Here is a 20,024-nt window from a genome sequence, read left to right on the forward strand (position 1 = left end):
ATATTTTGGTGCACCAGGTTCTAGGGGAATGGGCTACAAAGAACACCAAAATATTGCCATATTTGCACTGTGTACAAGAGCTGATCAAGAGGTTCACAAAGATAGAGTTCAAACATGTTCCAAGAATTCCAAATGGGTTTGCAAGCGCATTAGCCACATTGTCTTCCATGATACAACACCCAGATAAGAATTTCATCAATCCTATCCTAATAAGAAATCATAAGCAGCCAGCTTATTGTGCTCATGTTGAAGAAGAGATTGACGGAAACCCATGATTCCACGACATCAAGAAGTACTTGGAAAAAGGAGAATACCCAGAGAGCGCTACCCACATTCAAAAGCACACACTTCGAAGATTGGCCAACCATTTCTTTCAAAGTGGAGGAATTATCTATAGAAGGACTCCTGACTTGGGATTACTGCGATGTGTCGATGCTAAGGAGGCATCCAGATTGCTTGAGGAAATATATGTTGGAACCTGTAGACCCCACATAAATGGTTTCATTTTGGCAAAAGAAGATACTAAGATCAAGGTATTTCTGGATGACTATGGAAATAGACTGTATCAAGTACGTTCAAAAGTGTCACCAATGCCATATACATGCTGACATGATAAGAGTACCACCCAACGAACTTAATGCAACAAGTTCACCCTGGCCTTTCTCCGCTTGGGGTATGGATATCATCGGACCAATCGAACCTGCTGCTTCAAAAGGACATAGGTTCATTCTGGTAGCCATCAACTACTTTACAAAATGGGTTAAAGCCGCATCTTACAAAGCTGTAACTAAGAGGGTTGTAGCAGATTTTGTTCGGGACCGCATTGTTTGTCGATTTGGGCTACCAGAGTCAATCATTACTGACAATGCCGCCAATCTCAACAGTGATTTGATGAAAGCCATGTGCGAGACATTCAAGATCAAACACTGAAACTCTACAGCATACAGGCCGCAAATGAACGGAGCCGTAGAAGCCGCCAACAAGAACATCAAGAAAATATTGAGGAAAATGGTAGACAATTACAAACAGCACGAGAAGCTACCATTTTCTTTAATTGGTTATCATACCACAGTTTGTACATCAACTGGGGCAACTCCCTACCCACTGGTTTATGGTACTGAAGCCGTTATTCCCGCCAAAGTGGAAATTCCTTCTTTAAGAATCATATAAGAAGCTGATCTCAGCGATGTAGAATGGGTACAAAGCCAGTATGAACAACTAGCTCTCATTAATGGAAAAAGAATGAACGCGGTATGTCATGGTCAACTCTACCAGAACAGAATGGCAAGAGCTTTCAACAAAAAGGTTAGGTTGAGGCAATTCATGCCAGGGCAGTTGGTACTAAAGCGAATCTTCCCACATCAGGATGAAGCACAGGGGAAATTCTCACCTAACCGGCAGGGCCCTTACATGGTTCGTCGGGTATTGACAGGAGGAGTACTTATACTTGCAGAGATAGATGGAGAGATTTGGCCAAAACCTATCAATTCAGACACAGTCAAGAGATACTATGTTTAAGATTTTGTTTACACTTTCTGTTTGATATAACTTAACTACGCTTGACCTGATTCCCGTTTAGGAGGGGATATGTAGGCAGTCCTATGGGTTCGGTCATATCACAATAAAATCCTCATTTTCCCAATTTTCATAAATTGGGGCATGGTCTTAAGTTTGCCCGATCTCATCACGTTTGGAACCGCCGAGGAATGTGTTGCCGGAAATATGCATTTAAACTAGGGAAGAATTTTGTGGAGGATCCTCAAAATTCCGAACCAAGGAGGTGCAACGTCTCAAAATGCGTCACAGTCACCAGCTCATCAAAATCATTTGATCTCGTATATTATCACATATTTCAAACAACTACATTTTTGCAAATAATTTATCCATCACATGCATGTGTTTCAAAAAAATTGTTTCTATGGAAGCCAGACGTTACCCAGGGTGACTCAAGCAGGGCCTCAAGGCAAAAGGCGAAGCAAGGGAATGGAGAGCACGAACCAATCTTTTCCCTGCAAAACTCACGACTTTTATTTCGATGCAGGCACAATGAACATAATAGGAACATCCGCAAATATATACACACAACAAGATCACTATCTTCACAACAACAAGAATTTCCAAACGCAAACGCATCAAGCTAAGAAATGTTTTATCCTCTCGCACTTGTCATTGCTTTTTCCCGCATAGGGTTAAGCATTGCCCTCATCACTACATAAGTCCAAGCATTGCCTTTCCTTACATAAGACTAAGCATTGCCTCCATTATTACATAAGGCTAAGCACTGCCTTTCTCTGCATGAGACTAAGCAATGTCTCCCTACATTACATGAGGCTAACCATTGCCTCTATTACTGCATAAGGCTAAGCACTGCCTTTCTTAGTATGAGACTAAGCATTGTCTCCATACCTTGCATGAGGATAAGCATTGCCTCCATTACCGCATTAGGCTAAGCACTGCCTTTCTTTGCTTGAGACTAAGCATTGTCTCCATACCTTACATGAGGCTAAGCATTGCCTCCGTTACTGCATGAGGCTAAGCATTGCCTCCATTATTGCATAAGGCTAAGAAATGCCTTTCCTTGCATGGGACTAAGCACTGTCTCCATTCTTTGCATGAGACTAAGCACTGTCTCCACTATTGCATACGGCTAAACATTGCCTTCTTTGCAGAATACTAAATATTGTCTCCATCCTTTGCATGAGACTAAACATTGTCTCCATCCTCTGCATGAGACTAAGCACTGTCTCCATATTGCATAAGGCTAAGCACTGCCTTTCTTTGCATGAGACTAAGCATTGTCTCCTCTATTGCATACGACTAAACATTGCCTTCTTTGCATGAGACTAATCATTGTCTCCATCCTTTGCATGAGACTAAACATTGTCTCCATCCTCTGCATGAGACTGAGCATTGTCTCCACATTGCATAAGGATAAGCACTACCTTTCTTTGCATGAAACTAAACATTGTCTTCGCTACACTACATAAGACTAAGCATTGTCTCCCCTCAACACATAGGGCCAAGCACTGCCCTCATCTCATACAAGACTAAGCCTTGTCTTGTCTCGTCCTCGCATATGACTAAGCATCACTTATTTTCTCCATCAAACGATCGATATCACCACATCTTTGCATTTCATGGGCTGAAACATCTCCACATTGTCCGAAGGCAACATAGTCCGAAGGCACCATCCTCATAGCCTGAAGACACCATTCCATGGCCTGAGGATCTCTCGAAACTGCACATCAGTATTCAAAGGCGTCATAGTCCGGAGGCATCATCCTCATAGCCCGAGGACACCATCTCATGACCTACGAATCCCTTATCATACGCTTCATGGTCCAGGACGTCATGGTCTAAAGACATCATCCTCATGGTCCGAAGACAACCCTCATGGTCCGAAGGGAATTTGTATTATGTTTAAATTTTTGCAATAACCGACATATATTTACGTGCATCGTGTTTTAAGTTTTGCAGGTGACTCACGAAGTAACTGTTCTACAAACAGGAGAAATCTTTGCTTTGGCTTCCGTTCACAACGTTCACATCCCTGACTATCTCAAACGTAACCGAAGGCCAGTAATTGATTACCTTTTGTCCCATAACCGTTCAAATATTAGCCTTATACATCTGTAACATTCAAATTCGCACTCATAGCTCCACCTAAAATTATTCGACACTATCCTATCCAAAAGATCCCTTTTCGAAACATATGACCACTCTTATAACAACTCCATCGGTTTCGTTCGCCGTTGAATCCAGAACTACACACGACCTGATTTCCGTAACACTAGGGATATGTAGGCAACTCAAGAACCAGGGTTCGGCCCCCCATATTTTCAAAACACATCATTCCTCACTCACTTCGGACAAAATTGGTCATCATTTTCTTCACCCGACAACTCTTTCATCATTCTCGGGTAAAGAGGGGCAGCTGTTGATACCCAATGGTTGCCCTCATATTTTTTCAAATAGTATATATACTTTCAAAATATCATTTTGCATCATTACCTAATTTACAAGGGTTATATAAGTATTTTCTATAATTTTCTATAATATTTAAAGCTTTAAAATTGATTTTTCTCGCATTTTAATTGTTCAAAATATTTATTACTCCTTCAAATTATTTTATGATGACTTAATCCTCTAAATTTGTTATTTGCATCCACATATATATTTCATAATATTTTTACTTTGTTTCATGTAATTATATTTGCATTCTTTGAGCTATTTACATAATTTTGCAGTAATAGCCTATGTTCTACACATAATTATATTTATTATATTATTTATGTTAAAATAGCATTTTTATATTTTTATAATGTTAAGTTATTATTTTTTATCATTTTATTGCATAATTAATATTTTTATTATTTATTAATTTTTTATATAAATTATTTTAAATAATTTATTGTATTTAATTCTTAGCCCAATATAGGGCTAATGTTCGGACCAAAACCTTGGCCCAATACCCCTTAACCTAATATCAGCAGCCCATTATCCTATTCCCATCTCCTTACCTGCCCCACTTCCCCTTTAATCATGGTCGTTGATCTTAGATGATCAACGGCCCATAATGGCCCTTCCCCTTTCCTTGTATCTTCCTCACCCAAACCCTAGAGACACTTCCGCCTAATAGACGCCCCTAAATCCTCTCTACTCTCTTCGTCTCTAAGAAACCCTAGCCACCATATCTCCGAATCTTCTCCAATTTCGACCCCAAAATGGAATCTATCCATGATTCCCTTACCTTCTATGCAATATCTCGTTGTTTCTTACAAGACTATAGTATTACATGGTACTTGCCCCATTTTTGGCAAGTACCGATCTCCTAAATCAAGTGCCATCGCCTTCAACTTTTGAGAATTAGATGATATTTCGTCTGGATACACTCACTATTAGGATATATGGGTCTGATTCAGTGATATTTCAAACATCCGTGTTCTCCTTTTGAACTAGGGTTTGCCCAATTTTCTCCTAAATTGATTCTAAGTGATTTTGCATGCTTCTCTTTCCTTATTTGTGTTTGATTGACTATATTTCCTTATTTTGTGTGTTGATCTTTATTACTATATAAACCCCTCCCCAATTTCCCCTTTAACGAACTCTAATCGCTAAAAAACTACTATTGTCTTTCTTATTCTCGCCTTACACTATTCTGAAACTTAAACTCTTGGCCGGTTGAAAGCCAAGGCCACCGGAATTCGATTATTCGACCTTTCTCAGTGCAAGCACTGCCTGGGATTCATCTAAAACCCTTGGGAACTCTGACGTGCTGAGATTTTGGGGTTCTACTGTTCGTTCTGCTACTGACGTTCGAGATATTGCTAAAATTATTCTTTGTTTATTCATTTGTCAATTAGTAAGGGGTAAGTACCTATGACCCTTGCAATTTCATTCTCTTTCGTTTGAATTCCTGTTCTTGTCATACTGCCCTCCTAGATAACATGTATATAGGAATAAGCATGACGAATCTGTGTTCGAATATCAACTACAAGAGAGCATGCCTATAGGATATTGCTACTCGCTTAGAAAACATACCAATAGGATCAAAATGAGTAATTCTGACTTTTTTTCCAATGTCTTCACTGCCCAGGCGCGTACCACATAGAGATCATGTCTATAGACTTTAATAACACTTATCATCTATAATTTTGATAATCTAAGTAGCAGCACTGCCCATGAGATTTTACTAAGCCATGTAGTCACATAGAAGCCATGCCTATAAGTTTAAACGACTTTCATACATCTTAATTCTAAATTTGCTCATGACTCTTCACTGCATAATTTAAAATCGGTTTGTGTGCCTTTGTTGCTATATGTGGAGGCTAACATGAGCCACTCGTTGCTATTATGTGTAGTCCTACTTGTTTGAATATGCGACTAGTTTTATCATTTTTAGAAACCTAGGTAAAGTCTAGAACCACCTAAATAGTAGGTCCAAAGCCTCCTGGACCATAGGCATGGGACGGGTAGTGCACATATAGGGCACGACTTAGAATTAAATTAGAGCGCTTTTAAGTAAATAATTTCAACATAGTAATTGGGTAGCAGGAGATGATAGTTGTGCCCGCTGAATAATATGAGCAACTCCTACCTAAAAGGAGTTGTGAAGTATTATTTATGTTGCACGGGGTGATCCTTTAGGCTAAAAAACTTACCCCCCCCCTTTCCCGTACATGCTTGCTAAAGGATTGAATCACTAAATATAGATCGACGCTTTTGTAATCCTTAGTGATCCTTAAATCTGTACCAATTATTCATATAGTTTATTTTTCCTTCGCTGGTTTATGCTATAATAGGACTTTCAACTTTCATATCTTTCTTTATGTGTTCGCCTAGTTTAATCATATAATCCACATAGTTTGAATTTCGGTTCGGACCCACAGTTATGGACCTCGAAGAGTACCTAACACCTTCTCTTTGAGGTAACTTGAGCCCTTACCCGATCTTTGGTGGAGTTGACTAGTTAAAACAATATTATTTGCAAATAGGTTTCCTAACGCACCTTAAATCATTAGGTGATGACTCTTCTCTTTAATATCCATTTAAAAGAGTTGTCATACGTTGAAACCCGCTTTCATGAGAAAATAGGGTGCGACAATGGCATGATAGCTGTGGTGTGTTGTGTGGGATTGAGATTTGCATGTGCAAGGTCACGGTCAGTTTGGAAGGGAGATCATAAATTCTTAAACGGTTTGGACGATTTTTGATGTTTAGATGGATGTTATAACTACTTGTTAATTCCTGAGAAAGGTGCGCATTTCAGAAGGCACACTAGGTGTTGATTTACGGATGCTTCATTGGTATTGCGGTACACGCTTGGTTGATTGACTGTTGATATTCAGATTTTGCTATGTGGAACGAAAGAATTATGAAAGTATTCCTAGTGGGATGATCATGTATAGGAGATGTGTTAGTCATTCGGGCAAGGGAGTTGGGAGCAGATATGGTGATTAGTTTGTTTTATGAATTTGGAGACTGTTTCGTGGTTATGGGTTGTGAAGTTGTGGCCAAAGCTAGCCAGATGATAGTATATGTTATAATTAGGTCATTGTGGACTTTTGGAGGGTGATTTATCTATTTGTGGGTGACCAAAGTTGATTTGGGGTCCATTGGTAGGCCCAATGAGGATGTGTATTCTACTACGGGTCGGATTGGTTGACTCCGTACTGCTATTTTTGAGGGATGTGTCCTTCGATTATAGTTGAGCTTATTCGTGTTCTAATATAATCTATGTGTTACTCCTCTATGCTACGAGAGATTGTGATTTGTTAGTTATACGCACACATGGTGCGGTTCTGTTTGGGTCTTTTAGCGGGATCTGAGCGAGATGGTTATGAGAGTGTTGAATGATTGATTGCGCATTTGGTTATGTTCTTTCTAGACTGTGCTATTATGTTATTGGTTCCTTCGTGGTTATGGTCATATACTTCATGTATTTGATGTCGAATTGCGTGTAGTTGATTTTGAGCATGGTGGCTTGAGGTATTCCATATGGACCAGTGTCTGGATGGGGACACGCATTGCAGCTGGGTTATATCGGGATATTATCCTTTGCGTTAGATTTGTATGTCTTAGTTCTACTTTGTAAGATGGGTTTGTAGTATTGCCGTTGTGGTGGTACTTGTTGAGCTTGCAGGATGGTTCTCTCATTGGAGTCATTTTCTATGTTTGAGTACATTTGTGTTGTTGTGCATTGGTGCACGGATTGCACGGTTTGTGGCTATGGGTAGTATTCGTGTGGCATGTCATTATAGTATCTTGTATTTGATAAGATGAGGTCGTTGGACCTAGAATGGGTGCTATCGGATCTGATTGCGGTATATTTGGAAGGATAATGTTGTTGTTCGTCTTAAACATTAGTTATAGTTCTTGTCGAAGGAGAGGGAGCTCCATGGCTTGTTGATCTGATAAGTAGTTATGAGTTTCTGCGTGTTTCTTCCATCATTGGTAGTGTACGAAGATTTTAGAACGATGTTTTATTTGATATGAGGTTTATTACCGGTACCGGGTTTGCTTCGAGCAGTTATTGTGGTCAAAAATTATTGCTATGAGTATTTGAGTTATGTGGCATATCATGTGATTGCATTTTGGGTTATGGTTATGGCTTGATACAGCTTGTTCACACCTATGCAGTGTGTAAATGCGAGATTCAGATCTTATAATAAATTCCGGATGTTGAAAATTGGATTCTTTAGTTTACGGGCTAAGGTTGAAGTAATGATCTTCAGTTATGTTACGTTGTCAGGACTATATACAACTGGGTGATGTGGGATCACCCCCGGGGTATGTGCATGGTAAGGATACATGGCGGTTTGATGGCTTTTGGAACAACTCTTGGCACGTTCGAGGACGAACGTATGTTTAAGTGAGGGAGGATGTAACGACCCGACCGGTCGTTTCGAGCATTTTCACTTCGCTCGATAGTTTGAGGGCATGAGTAGCTTCGTATGATGTATTATGACTTGTGTGAATCATCGGTTTTGGTTTTTTGGGGTTAATCGGAATCGATTTGGAAGAATGAATTTCATGATTTAAGCTTTTAAGTTAGAAGAATTGACCAAGTTTGACTTCTATGAACTTGACCCCGGAATGAAGCTTTAAGGGCTCTGTTAAGTCCGGATGGTGATTTTGGACTTGGGCATATTCCCAGATTTTCATTTGGATATTTCTAGAAGGATTCGGCGCTAATTGGCAAAAGTAGAAAATTTGAAGATTTGGAAAGTTCATAAGTTTGACCGGGAGTTGACTTTGATGATATCAGATTCGGATTGTGGTTCCGGGAATTGTAATAGCTTCGTTATGTCATTTGGGACTTGTATGCAAAATTTGAGTTCATTCCGAGTTGATTTGATATGCATCGGCACGAGCTTTGGAAGTTGAAAGTTCAAGAGTTCATTAAGTTTGATCAGAGATGCGATTCATTATTTCGATATTGTTATATGTGATTTGAGGCCTCGAGTAGGTCTGTATCATGTTAAGGGACTTGTTGGTATATTTGGACGGGGTCCCGAGTGGCTCGGAGGAGTTTCGGACAAGGTTCGGTTCGTTTGGATCATTTTTTGCTAGGATGGTGTGGCTGGGCTTCTGGTGTGACCGCACCTGCAGAGCTATTTGCGCAGGTGCGATGGTCGCAAAAGCGACAAAGGAGTCGCGGGAGCGGAAGCGGGCTGGGATCAGGGTTCCGCAGATGCGAGAAATGGGTCGCACCTGCGGAAGCACGGAAGCAGTGCCTTGGGTTGCAGGGCCGAGGTATGGCGCAGGTGCGATGGCAGAGCCGCATCTGCGGGCGTGTAGGTGCGAAGTGGAGTTCTGCAGAAGCGATGGCTGCTGAGTTTGGTTTGTTCACATAAGCGAAGATTGGGCCGCATGTGCGATTCCGTAGAAGCAGAAATTTGGATCGCAAATGCAATAATCGCTGGGCAGAAGCTATATTTTCGAGGATTGGTCATTTTATTCTCATTTTGAGATTTTGGAGCACGGTTTGGGGGACTTTGGAGAGGAAATTCACCGTGTGACTTGGGGTAAGTATTCTTGACTCACTCGTGATTTTATTTCGTGATTCTATCTTCTTTTTAAGTAATTTGACTATGAATTTTAAAGAGAAATTGGGGGTTTGAGTCTAAAGTTTCATATAGTGAGTTTTTTAGTTTTGAACATCAATTCAGAGTTGGATTTGGGTGAAACTAGTATGGTTGGACTCGTAATTGAATGGGTTGTCAGATTTTGTGAGTTTTGTCGGGTTCCGAGGTGCGGGCACGGGTTTGACGTTTTGGCCGATTTTGGGATTTTGATTAAGAATTCGACCTTTATCATTTGGAATTAGTTCCTTAGGCATTAATTGATGTATTTGAGTTGCTTTTGGCTAGTTTCGAGCCGTTCGGCGGTCGGTACGCACGAGATGGAATTTTTGGAGCATCGCTCGGCTTGCTTGGTATTGGATTTGGCTTATTCGAGGTAAGTAACACTTCTAAACTTGGAGCTGAGGGTATGAACCCTCATTATACGTGTTATGTGATTTTTTTGAAGGTTACGCACGTGCTAGGTGACGGGCGTGTGGGTGTGCACCGTAGAAATTGATACTCGGTCGATTCCGTAGAGCTGTGTAGCCAATTGACTTGTATTTTCCATGTGTTTTTTTCATGTGTTAAAGAAACTGAGCTGTGACTCATGTTAGAAATCACGCTTAGGCAAATGCTAGTATTATTGGGACCCATTGAGGTAAATTCTGCTGTCGAGTTATATGTTTAAATTGTAATTTCGTACCCAGTCATGTTCATTCATTGCATATCATATCTTAGTCTCTGTTGCTATTTATTGATACATCATATCATCATTTTGGGCTAGTTTCATGATATTGTGATCCCGAGAGCTTGGAGAGATTGATGATTGAATGAGGCCGAAGGCCTGATTATGAGTGTTATTTATGGGATCGGGCTGCACGTCTCATCATGTTTTATTGATTTATGTCTGGATTCGGCTTATTATAGAGCTTGGGCTGAAGAAGCCCCTCTGGAGTCTGTACACCCACAGTTAGCGCAGTGATATTATATTGAGGGATGGATCTTCCCTGGGCATGGATCTTGCCTAATTATTTATACTGAAGGATGGATCTTCCCTAGGCTGGATTGGCCCTATACAGTATTGAGTGACTACATGCCAGTTATCATATATATCTATTTGGGATGGATCTTCCCTGGGTTGGATTGACCATATACAGTATTGAGTGGCTGTGCGCGAGTTGTCATTTATATTTGGGCCGAATCTGCCCTGTATAGTGCCGAGTGGCTGAGTGTGTTGAATATTGAGCATGAGGAGTGGAAATGCGAGACAGTGAGATTGAGTTCTCTGAGAGTGTGAGTACATGAGTTCATCATTATGCTGCATTGCATTAGACATGCATACTTGATATGTAGGCATAGAGAAGTATTTTTCCTCATGCCATCTGATAATGGAATTTCTTATCTGTCGTTAAAGTTTTTTATTGAGAAAAATCACAGATTTCAGACTTACTCATACTTTCGGTGATTTCGGCAAAAGATTTGAGTTTTGCTGTTATACTTGAAAAGAAAATATTTATTTTCCGGAATTGTATACGAGCTGAGCATTTATTTATTGAGTTATTTCTTGTACCATCTTTATTATATTATTATGAACTGTTGTTGGTTATTGGAGTTGGACTCTGACCTTTGTCCCAACTCGTCACTACTTTCAACCTAAGGTTAGGTTTGTTACTTATTGAGTACATGGGGTCGGTTGTACTCATACTACACTTCTGCACCTTGCGTGCAGATGATAGATGTTGATGTTGTTGTGCACGGCGGGAGATGGATTTGAAGATATACCAGCATTCCGATCATAGCTGCCTCTTGATCTTGGTAGCTTTAGAATTTTAATATGTTCTTGTATAGTTCAAACAGACGATGGACTTTATTTAATATCAGCCTTGTAAATTTTAAATCTTAGAAGCTCATGATTTGTACTACCAGTCCTTGAAAAATACTTATATAAAGCAGTTGTATTTTTATTTCTTTTCTTAATAAATCTCATTTAAATTGGATAGTTGTTAATTGGCTTACCTGACGGGTTGGGTTAGGTGCCATCACGACTAGTTGAATTTTGGATCGTGGCACTTCTAACCCGTTAGCTTGTTGCCCGCTAGATTTAATAGCTTAGCTTTCCAACCTGTCAGCTTGTTGTTCATTTTATCAAGAATGAATTGGTAATCCCTACCTTTAGGGAAGTGGGATGAAAGATAAAAGCTAAGGTATTTGCCAAAATTTGTAGATGAGCAAATGTTTAGCGCATTTGTTAAAACTGCGTGGATGTTCATGGAAATATTTTTGGAGAAGAAAATTTTTGATTTGGAGAAGTTTATTTTTTGACCCGACTGAAAGTGCAAAGAGTTGAAGATATTAATAATCGTGGTGGCATTTTGTATATCAGCTCGAGAGAATAAGATAAGGTCGTCAGCAAATAATAGGAGTGAAATTGGTGGTCCCGATCTACTGATTTTAACTTATGTCCAGTCTCTGTTGAGGGTGGCCTGATCAATTAGGTGAGTCAGAGATTGCATACAAATTATGAAAATATAGGGGGAGAGGGGGTCTCCTTGACGTATGCCTCTCGATGGTTCGAAAAATTTTGTGGGCTTGCCATTTATCATGATGGAAATGGAAGCAAAGGAGATACAGTTCATGATAAGGTTAATGAGGGTGGTGGGGAAACCTAAATTATGGAGGGATTTGTGGATAAAGGACCATTCGAGTCTATCAAAAGCTTTTTCAAGGTCTAGCTTGAGCATCATATTGCCCATGTAACATGACATATTTTGAAATGAGTGGATGACTTCTTGGACGATGATGGCATTATCAACAGTTTGCCTTCCTATAAGGAAGCTGCATTTGTTGGGACTGATTAAGTGTGTAAGAAAATGATGGATTCTATTAACAATAATTTTAGTGATAGTTTTGTAAACTGTGTTGCAGAGGCTGATTGGTGATTGTTGATGGGTTAACTTGGACTAGCCCAAAACAGCCCATCTTTAAAACTGTTCTAGCCCGAACCCATTAAAACTTGGACGGGTTGGACGAGTCAAATGAGTTTGAGTTAGTTTTGCCACCCCTACTCTAACATTTGATTAGAGTACATTAAAGGCCTAGTTAGAGAAAGTTAAGGAGAATGACAAGGATACTTTTGTGCCACTGTTAATTTTTTAATACCAGTAACAGAAGTTTTGAAAAATAGCCGCACACCATATTTTATATTACGTTTGCCAGAATTTCAACAAGCTATGATGATTGTCAGAATTTGTGTAAAAAACTTAACGATCATCGGAATTTTCAGTCACAATGCTGAAAAAATCTGGTAATCATCAGGATTTTGTCACAAATAATCCTGATGGATTACCAAAAAATTTCAGAATTGTGGCTGAGTGCTTCAAATTCAATAATTGTCAGGATCGCTTATCAAAATTTTGACGAACGTGCTTCAAAATTCTAATCGGAGGATATTTTACCAAGACATTTCTTAACGGGGTCAAAATTTAAATGTTGGTCCTAAAAAGATCACTCCAGAGTATTTTATTTTTTTTCCCGCTAAAGTCTCATCTTAGCTACTTGTTTTGCAAGTTCAAGACTTCAAGTGTCCAATTTGGACGGTGTTTGACAATTTCTTGAATTTTATTTTTATTTTTAGAAGTTTTCTGGGGAAGTGTCTGATGAACAAATATACCTTTTTTATATTTAAATATTTTTATTTTAGTATTCTCATTTCGACCTTAGTTATAGGCTTTTATACCAATGACATGAGATATTGAAGCAACAAGATTTTAAAGGTAACTTGGATATATTATTTAGTACATCTTTAGCTTACCTTTCAAGAATGTATTTTCTTTCTCACATTTTGCATCCAATAAAAAATCGTCATATCAAATGAAAACTATGGAATGCCCATTTAGACCGACAAAATTTTGAAATAATAGCCGCATATAACATGACCTTAATATAATTGGATTTACAAATATAATTGATTTTACTGTCTCTTAAAAACGACCGCTCACCTAGCTAGTGATATAGTAAGATAAAATTGACCGAGGAAATGATAGTAAAATAAATGATAGTTAAAATTTTCACAAATATTTAGTTAAAATACTGAAAATGCAGAAGTTGTTTTTTTGTTGAGAATTTAAATATATAGCCGACAGCATCTCAGATTGCACTCTTGGAAGCTTCTTCAAAAGTTTCTGTTAATATTTTCTCATACAAAAAATAAATATATTAATTATGTTAGCTGAATTGTAATGTATGTTAAACAATTTGTTTGCACTTGTTAGGTGCACCTAAAAATTAGTTTGCTCAACTAATACTTTTTTTGTTTTCAACTCTTTCATTATCGCATGCCTTGGCCTTCACCCTAATCATTTAGCTAATTTTACTTTTTCTTCTACCCAACAACAAAGATTGATCACACGGTCTTTGCTTTTCATCTAACATTGAAACTAATCTATCTAACAATTAAACCTTTTAGCTAACGCAAAATTCACAATCTAAGGTAAAAAAAATCAAAGCCACCTATTAAATAAAGGCATTTTTTTCCTGAGCGAAAAATTGCATTTTCCTTTGACCTCAAAGTTTATCAGTTACACTACGTTGCTTATGCTAGTAATAATTAAATATAGCAACCCATCCATAGGAAGTTCATGTCTTTTTTTAAAGTATTTATCTGTCATATGTAATTTAATTTAATATATTTGATTTGTTTATAGTTTGAATTGTTGTAGTTGGGAACAAGAAAATGCACTAGTTGGAGGCCACACTAGGCATGTACATAATCATTTTTCAATGATGAGTCATGTGTCACATAATTTCTTTAAAGATTAAACAAGTTCGATGATACCATTTTGAAACTCGAGTCCAACTGATCAGTGTAAACAGTTTCTTAAAGTGGTCATTCAATAGGAATAAGTCTTACTTCACTAAGGTTTGTAATCTTCCTTATAACATTTCAATAGTCCCATCTTACTTAAAATGGTTATAAATATTCTGACCCATTTTATACGAGAGTACTATTTGATGTGATAGACAGATAAAGTTAAGACTTAATTGTTGAGAAGTTATTGATGCAAATTAAAAGATATCAAATCAAAGTACTTTGAAAATTGAAGAATTAAATAAATTTGAATTTTTAAAAGTATATAAATTGCATATGATGATAACATTCATAATGGTACTGTGTCAAATATTTGACCTTTCGATAACGAGTGTTATATAAATTAGGAAAGAATGGGGTATAAGTTGAGAGAAACACACTCTGATAATGTGACGAATTCCTTGAAGTATATGAAGAAATAATAACATTAAATATTACTACATTACCGTGAGTTTAACTTCATTTAGAAAATGTACATAACGGAAGGAAATAAGGGAGATATACTAGCTATTTTTCATGTTCCAAAAATGGAGTACAAGTATCCTTTATACACATGAATAAATAGTGTAAAGGCCATGTTCATAAATTCTCTGTGCAAAAGTACTACTGCAGTAGTATAACTGTCAAAGTCTTAAGGGAAAAAAACTGAAAAGAAAATTTAATGGGAAAACGATCAGAAAAATCAAGTGAATTTTCTAGGATCAGTAACATTAATCCTCCAATGTTCATCTTTAAATCCCATTTTTCCAGCCAAGTTCCTATCCCATTCTAACTCAATTTTCCTCTGCTTTGTCAACTTACAACATTTCTGTAAGCTCTCATCCATGGAGTCATGGAGTTTCCACCATGTCTTATGCGCGACATCGCTAGCATAAACACGTTGATCTCCTATATCCCAGTTACAATCGTAGTCCCTGTAACAAACCCATGGCTTTAACCCTAGATAATGTATAGCGTACACTTTTGGAGGATCTGCCCCGAATAGTTGGTTCTTAACACTGACCTCGTTAGAATTATTTGACCAAAAATTCTTTAAGAAATTAACCCTTCGAGGCAACCTATGCCACCATACGTATACTTCATTTAGGAAACCCTGATCACCTCCGTTATACGATATAATCTCCTTTGTACGTTGCATGAACATGTTGAACGTGCAATTTGATGGCTCGATCACCATTATTCCTGAATTGAAGATTGACGCATCATTACCTGCAGATAGATTCAAGATTTAATATTTATGGATGAACAATCCAATATATACATATATCTAAGAATATTGATTATTTACATATATATATATATATATATATATCGAGCCGAAGACTGTAAGTATTACCTGTAGCTGTCATTTGAGGAAAATGAAACAGAAGGTCGATGTTACGCTGAACGATGATGTCGGCATCAATAAAGATGATCTTTTCATAGTCAGTGAGTTGCCATAACCTGAACTTGCTGTAATTGTATTCATTGTACGTGTTTTTCTCAGCTTTAGGGTTTCTAATCCTCTTGATAAACCGGAGTTTCCAGCCGGCTTTAATGAGGGCGGCTCGTTTGGGCTTGGAGATACTCCGGTCCAGAAGAAGGATAAGGTCACGTTTGGTTCCGGTTCGGAGAAGACTCTGAGCTAAGGTAATGGCACCACAAACGTATGTTTCTGAGGAATGGAGAACTGTGGCGTAGGCTTCTCTTCTTGATATTTTTGTACTGCTTTCAATGTTGGAAATATCATAGACCTCGTTGATTTCTGGAATCAAATGTTTGTCAAATATTTTGTAAAGAAAATCCTGTTTTATGCACTAACGTAAAAAAATTCACAAGCTGATTAGCTATAACAAATTAAATTTTACCGTAAAAAATCTATACACTGTCAATGCTAGTTATTATCAACTGTCACAACGTAGGAGTAGTCATAATATATATTCAATTAATGAAGTTATAGGATAGGGAGTTGTACAATGACACTACATGTTTTTTTTATCGATACAGTATGGAAACTTTAAAAAATCATTATTAAATTAATATTGGAGGATAGTGAAGTAATTGAAAGCTCCAGCATGTGCACTTAAATATTTGAGTTTGCATCTTACGTTCAATCAATCTGTATTATTAGCTTCTTGATTAGGTGAAGAGAGCAAGGTAATCTTATTTTTGTTGACTTTAGTTTGTATGAAGAAAAATTATGGAGTAATTTATTTCACTGTCGTGTAATTGTCATAATACACTTCTGCCTATTTTGTATTTCTACATGCAAGTAGATACTTAATTTCTCTAAACCTACCAAACATTTTACTGAATAACAGGATAATGCTTTTCAACCTCCTTTTGGCACCAAACTCTCAAAATCAACTTTGCCAAGTTAGTTGTCAACAATATTAGTAGTCTCATCACCTTGCCAAGAAATGTAAGAATATTATTACAACTAGGTGAAGGGAAAAAAATATGTAATAATATTGCTCCCTCAATTTCATTTTATGTGGCAAAGTTTGAATAGACACGAAATTTAACAAAGAAATAAAATTTTTTGAAATTTGTGATCTATAACAAATCATAGATATTTATGTGGCTATAAATCTTATTAATGATAAAATAAAAAGTTTAAATTAAAGTTGAATTATTACCAAAATTAGAAAGGTTTCATTCGTTTTTTAGAACGGACAAAAAAAAATGTTGCCACATAAAGTAAAAGGGAGGGAGTAAACCAATATTATAAAGTCGTAGTACTGCGCCTTTCAAAAGGGCGCCTGTAGCTCAGTGGATAGAGCGTCTGTTTCCTAAGCAGAAAGTCGTAGGTTCGACCCCTACCTGGCGCGTTTTAATTTTAGATTTGAAACATCCTAATACCTTTTTTCCGTAATTACCATATAAAACTTGATACTGTAAACATTTTTAACCCGTATAAAATTTAAACTCTTTTAGAGAACTGTTTTGCAGGTCCTTATTTTAATTGTCGGAAACATAATGTATAATGATTTAACCGTATGCTTTTTCCATTTACAACCAACTTCTAACATCAACAAGATCAAGAAAAGAAGACATTAAAGACTTGGAAATGAAAGCAAGTAAAATTTGAAATTTTTACGTACCTTTTCCCCAGAGAGGCAAAGCCAATTTACAAGAACCAATTGGCAATGAAACTTTTTGCGTCAATTTATCCATATCTGGCTCATAATACCACCAATTCCCTTCCCTTTGCTTTAACTCATCACATCTAAACATCTCCACCATTGGCCTACACTTACTCAAGAACACAACTTTCATCCTATTCCCATTATTCCAACCCTTTTTTCCTCTTTTCACAGCCAAATTTGCTGCCACAAGATTAACTTGTAGCCTATAAACATCTCTTCCCCACCCTTCTTCTGGATATTTGCATGGCAATTTCACTACTATCATGTCCATATAACTATAGCTATTAAAATCTGGCATGGGTATTTCTGGACATTCAGTTCCATCCATTTCTTCCTCTTCATCTATCCATTCTGGAAATAACTCTTTCCATTCTAACAATTTTGAAACTTTCTCGAATTTTACTTTTATTATCTGTCCGTGAACTTTCCATTCACTAATATCTTCCCCTTCCATATTCACCATTCCTATTTTCATTCCTCTCCCCATTTCATTCAAGAAACTTGGCTTTTCGCGCTTCACCATCTTCTTCTCTGCCTTTGCCTCATTCACTACCAACCTTTCTTCTAGCACTGCTTTCATCTTTATCCCACCTTCACCCTATTCAGATCAAGAAAAAAAGAACTTTAAGTTCCATGCAGTGACAATGTAAATCTTTTTTTACATAATAAAGTAGTAACTTATAAGGTAATTACAGAAAATTTTTATGATAAGCATTAATAGTGATCCGGTAAAAATGTGAACTAACATGCTATTGCATGTTAAACTAAACTTATATTGTAACTAAAATCGTTACGGTGTAACTTATAACAAACGATAAATATGCCTCATGCCCAAACAAGTTGGGTTGGTTATATGAATCCTTATTGATCATGTTACTCCAGGTATATAACAAAGCATAAATGCCTCATGGATTTTTCTCTTTCCAAATAGATAAATCTTGATTTATCCGTTCTCGAACTGAAAAAAATCCTTGAGCCGAGGGTCTATCGGAAACAACCTTTCTACTTCAAGGTAGGGGGTAAGGTATGCGTATATATTACCCTCTACGGACCTCACTTTGTAGGACTATACCGGGTTTGTTATTATTGTTGTTGACCGAAAAAAGAAAATAAACAGAAGGAAAAAAAAAGCTCACCTTACCTTATGATGGCATTCGCGCAATGAACATACAAGGGATGCTGCATATTCGTGGTAAACAGAAGTTGATGGCCGGAGAAGAAGCGCACCATATGCAACTAAGAAGCAAGCCAAGAAAACTAAGTTGATTTTGATGATCAATGCTTTAGAAGGAAGGAACTTCATAATCATCATTTCAAGAAAAACCCCAAGTGTAGAAACCAGAGTTCTAGTTCCTATGCTATATAAAATGTACACTCTCACTCTCTCTAGCTAATAATTGTAGTGAGCAAGTAAAAACTAGTAGTATATAAGTTAATTTGGAGTGATTAACATATATTTAAAAGGGATTTGGCAGCAGTTGTTAGAGACAGAGAGGTTGCCTAATTATGAAAAGATTAGGGGATAAGTAATTAGAACTACTAGAAAAGCTCCAAGTGTTGTTTCTTTGTCTTTTTAGATTTCCTTCCCTTGGAGATCACTATAAGGGTCGGACTAAATTAAGGAATTTTAATTGTTTGCCATATGTTTTAAGTGTTGTTCCTTTTATTCTTCATCTTGTAAAAAAGCTGTCGTATAATTTTCCTCAAATACCCATCCCTTAATCGCCAAGACACCGAGGTGATAATGACCGTATAGTCAATTTGCTTTTCTTTAAGGGAAGGGCAAGCATTACCCTCCTTTAATGGTTGAGTTTACTTTCTATTTATACATTAATCGAATCACCTAAAAAGATAACTACTCATAAAAAACGAGATTAGTAATCTAAAAAATAGGCAATTATCTGTTATAAAGGTTAAAATGTAATTACAATATCGTCGGTGCATACAAGATAAATATTCTTGTTATCTTTTCATATAGGTTTGCCGCTGGCAGTAAATATTGTTAGCTTGAGAAGACAATTATTATAAATAACTTGTTTTTGAAAATCCACGATTTGAAATATTTGGAAAACTTATAGCTAAAAGGAGAGGCGTCTGCCAACAACTTGTTTAGCTGCCCTGTCAATGTCCTATGAACAAGCAAATGTCGCTTTTAGCCGTTACGAAATCGCAAGGTCGCACCAATACTTGATTTTATACACATTTCGACAACTAATATTCTATATTCTGTATTTTTTTTTTTTAAATAAAAAAAATGATCGTCCTGAACAAATGAATTTAATAGGCTTTAGGTGGGGATAACCACTCCTTACCAAAACAAAAGATTGCCATGTCGACCAAACTAGAGATATTACGATAGAAAATCATTGTTGTACTCAATGTCAAATTGTCAACCCTTTCAATGATTATTATCACATAACGGGGCACCAAATATTGGAACTAATACCCAGCTCACCCTTGTTA

General features: G+C 37.3%; 1 protein-coding gene and 1 non-coding gene across 3 annotated transcripts; one reads left to right on the forward strand and one right to left on the reverse strand.

The window, feature by feature from the left end:
• Positions 1–14,915: 14,915 nt before the first annotated feature.
• On the reverse strand, positions 14,916–18,995 carry LOC104118071 (UDP-glucuronate:xylan alpha-glucuronosyltransferase 2). Of its 2 annotated transcripts, none has more exons than XM_009629246.4 (4): positions 18,703–18,995; positions 17,517–18,159; positions 15,770–16,177; positions 14,916–15,642 (listed from the first exon to the last, which is right to left on the reverse strand). In XM_009629246.4, exons 1-4 carry the CDS (start codon positions 18,871–18,873, stop codon positions 15,116–15,118), a joined length of 1,749 nt encoding a protein of 582 aa, XP_009627541.1. In that variant the 5' UTR covers positions 18,874–18,995; the 3' UTR covers positions 14,916–15,115. The 2 variants fall into 2 exon arrangements, with proteins under 2 accessions (XP_009627541.1, XP_009627542.1); XM_009629247.4 differs by having other exon boundaries at positions 18,698–18,990.
• Positions 17,171–17,243, forward strand: TRNAR-CCU (transfer RNA arginine (anticodon CCU)). Its single transcript has one exon. It is a non-coding gene; the product is annotated as a tRNA-Arg (tRNA).
• Positions 18,996–20,024: the final 1,029 nt, after the last annotated feature.

This window comes from Nicotiana tomentosiformis, chromosome 4, assembly GCF_000390325.3.
Source record: "Nicotiana tomentosiformis chromosome 4, ASM39032v3, whole genome shotgun sequence".
NCBI lineage: Eukaryota > Viridiplantae > Streptophyta > Magnoliopsida > Solanales > Solanaceae > Nicotiana > Nicotiana tomentosiformis.